The sequence below is a fragment of the Lolium rigidum genome, chromosome 7 (genome assembly GCF_022539505.1).
Source record: "Lolium rigidum isolate FL_2022 chromosome 7, APGP_CSIRO_Lrig_0.1, whole genome shotgun sequence".
Lineage (NCBI taxonomy): Eukaryota > Viridiplantae > Streptophyta > Magnoliopsida > Poales > Poaceae > Lolium > Lolium rigidum.
In genome coordinates, this window is record NC_061514.1 from 44,838,470 (window position 1) to 44,841,680 (window position 3,211).

The 3,211-nt window shown below is 45.2% G+C and overlaps 1 protein-coding gene across 1 annotated transcript; it reads left to right on the forward strand.

Annotated features, from left to right (window-relative positions):
- The first annotated feature begins 1,079 nt into the window (after positions 1–1,079).
- On the forward strand, positions 1,080–1,990 carry LOC124678868. Its single transcript, XM_047214722.1, has 2 exons — positions 1,080–1,595; positions 1,701–1,990. Exons 1-2 carry the CDS (start codon positions 1,230–1,232, stop codon positions 1,806–1,808), a joined length of 474 nt encoding a protein of 157 aa, XP_047070678.1. The 5' UTR covers positions 1,080–1,229; the 3' UTR covers positions 1,809–1,990.
- The last annotated feature ends 1,221 nt before the right edge of the window (positions 1,991–3,211 follow it).

A 3,211-nucleotide genomic window follows, 5' to 3' on the forward strand; every position in this document is an offset into this window, starting at 1 on the left:
TGTTTGCAAAACTGGTTGGAGGTCATGATGCACCAAGCAACTATGAGATCAATGATCACGCATATAACAAGGGATACTATCTAGCCGATGATATCTATCCTAGATAGTGGCGGAGCCAGAACCTAAAGTTCGTATTGTCATTCAAATCTATGATGTCAAAGACATATACTTTATACTTATTTTAAATATTTTTTCCAAGATTAATACTAACATTGAAAGAATTTGGCAAAAAGTTGTGTGATCAATTGACCACACAACTCTCAACATGGGTCCGCTCAGTGTCCTAGATGGCCACATTTTTGAAGACAGTCTCCTAGACTCTAGGTCGGAAGAAGTCAAACTCTGCTGAGCCCTAGAGTTGCATCGAGCGAGCATTTGGTCTTCTCTAATCTCGTTTCGCTATTGTTCGGTGCCCTGATCTTACCTAATTTTAAGATCAAATATGGAAGGTGATGCACGTTTGTGTGATCATGCACAACATTCATTGTCATCGAGAGTGACCGCAAGACTCAAGCGAATGGCCATGTAGTCACTATGAGTGTCGGAGTCCTCTTGCGAATGTTGATCACCAGATATCCATAGATTTTACTGATTTTCTCTCTATGGATGTAGAAATCCGTGACACAAATACTCATCAGCAACTGCAAAATTAATCTCATTGAAAACTAAATATTGCAAAAACATAAAAAAAATGTCCCGCGACGGTCGCACCCCAAACAGAACATATCGCAAATGATTGATCCAACGCTTCTACTGAAAGTCATTTCGTGGAAGCGAGAAGAGATACCCCTCAGTCCTAAAATATAAGGTCGCCACTTATTTCAAGGTAAAAAATTTACTAGCAATTTAAACAACAAACTATAAGTTATTATGTCACGAAAAAGATATCATTAAATTTAATATATAATATATATTTTATTAATTAAATTACTGATTAAATTTTTGCCTCGATCTATGCCATGCCTAATACGTCCATGGTCCAATGCTCGAGGGGCATTCTTGGAAAAGGTCACCTGTTCCCGTTCGTCGGCAATAAATAGCGGCCTGTGCGAAATGAATCAGCGACAGAGGGGAGTTACTGCCCTCGAACGCACCAACGGCATCCTGTGCTGTCCAGTGCACGGAATAAAGTTGAGCAAAGTGAAACAGTAGCGGTACGCCACACACGCACGCGCACGCCCCCCAAACCCCTAGAGCGGCCGCCATAGGATCGAGCAAGAGAAGCAGAAATGGATCAGCACAATGAGCAGCATCAGGAGGAAGACAACCTCCTCAGAGAGCCGACGGATCAGCACGAGGAGGAGAGCTCTGCAGAACCGGCAGGTCAGCGCTCCGTGGAGCCGACGGACCAGCCCAAGGCGGAGGCGGCGGCGGCGGAGGAGGAGAGGAGCTCCGACGAAGAGTCCATGGCGGGCTCGTCGCTGTTCGTGCACCCGTGCTCGCTGCTGCAGTACCTGGCCCGGGCCTTCGCCAGCTGCCTGGGGATGCAGGATTCGTTCGGCGGCATGACGAAGCGGAGCGCTGCAGCTTCTCCTGCATCTGTCGATTCGTCCCGGGAAGGCGAGGCGGACAGGGACAGGAGCGCCGGCGCCACTGTAAGTAGATTTTCAGTTTGTGCAATCTTTTGTTCATCCTGGTGATCTTGCCAGTTGACTGATTAATCAGTTCGTGTGCGCTTGGCTGTCATTCCATTTTTGCAGGGATTCTACATGCAGGAGGTGATCACTCGCGTGTGGGCGGTGAGGAGGCCGCGGCCGCCGGGCAACGCGAGGGAAGGGAACGGCGGAAATGGAGGTCACCACCACTAGCTCAGCTTGCATGCGTCGTCTCAATCTTGGCGCAGAGTGAGAGTAGGTTGCCTATCTGAGTATTACTTGCCTACACTCCTACGGTACTCTTCTTAAAGCAGTTTGTATGTAAAGATGTTAACGTAGACTTCGCTGATCGTATCTTCAAATAAGAACCGTGCCTTGTATAGGCTTGCACTGTATTTTGCAACCTGAAACCTGAACTAATCTATCTGCTCACTGTCCGCGGTTAACTCCTACAACCTTCAGTCGGTCGCTCAATAGCTAGAATCCTATAGCCTATATGTAAATGGTGGTAAGTTGTCTCTGCATGAAATGTGGCAAAGATTTTTGCTTTTGCTCCAAAAGATCACCAGATTGCGTTGCAGTTCACTATAGTGTTTGTCCATTTTTTACCTGCCCGCCTTGCATGTCAGCCATTTACAAAGATGGGTAGGATTGCATCATCAGATCCCTCGGATTCGGACCAAGTAAGCTTACTGCAAGAAAAATCTTCAGGGACAAGATGGAGTACCTAAAGAAACTAACACGGCAGTTCATAAAAAGGCAGCGGAAAGCATGAAACACAGAACCAGAAAATAAAAGCAATGGGACGACGAATCTTAACAGCCCAGAAAAGAGAAGTTAAGTTTTTTCTCCTTTTCGATACAAAAGAGGATCTGTTAAAGATGCCAAGTCGAGGTGGTAAAAAAAAAGAGGTTCAATATTATAGGGAGCGAACACTAGGATTTTGTTAAAGAAAAATGTTCCCGAAAGATTCAACATTTTGCACGCAGATGTAATTCGGGGTTGTCGACGATGCGCTCTGCGTTGCATCTGCTACCGGTCGAGCTGCATCTTAAATCAGTCTGGATGTAAAGAGGTTAAGGTAGATTTAGCTGATCGTTCTTTTGCAATAAGAACTGATAGTTGAACTGTATTTTGGAACCTGAATTCTGAACTTACCTGCTGACTGTCGGTGGTTAACTCCGATCCTAGTACGGTACTACCTTCTCTTTGTTGCTCAGTTGCTAAATTGCTGTATGCAAAAGTAGTAGAGTAAGTTGTTTCTGCATGAAATGGGGCAAATCACCCTAGTGTATTGCAGACTTTGCAGTTCTACGAGTGTTTGTCAATTATGTGTGGAGTTTTTGTAAAAGTAGTCCTGGTATATAGATCCAGTTGGCTTGGCCCCCTTGCTTGTCAGCCATTTTAATTTCATCTCTTTTTTTCAAAGATGAGCAGTAACTGAGACTGCATCAATTAGATCCCTCGGGTTCGGACAAATTCAGAAGTTCTATTGCAAGAAGAATCTTCAGTGACAAAATGGAGTACGTAAAAAAGCTGCTAGCGCTACTGCTCTAACCCAGCAGGTAGCGGCAGGTTTTAGAGACCAGATCTAACCACACCACTTCATTAGGCTG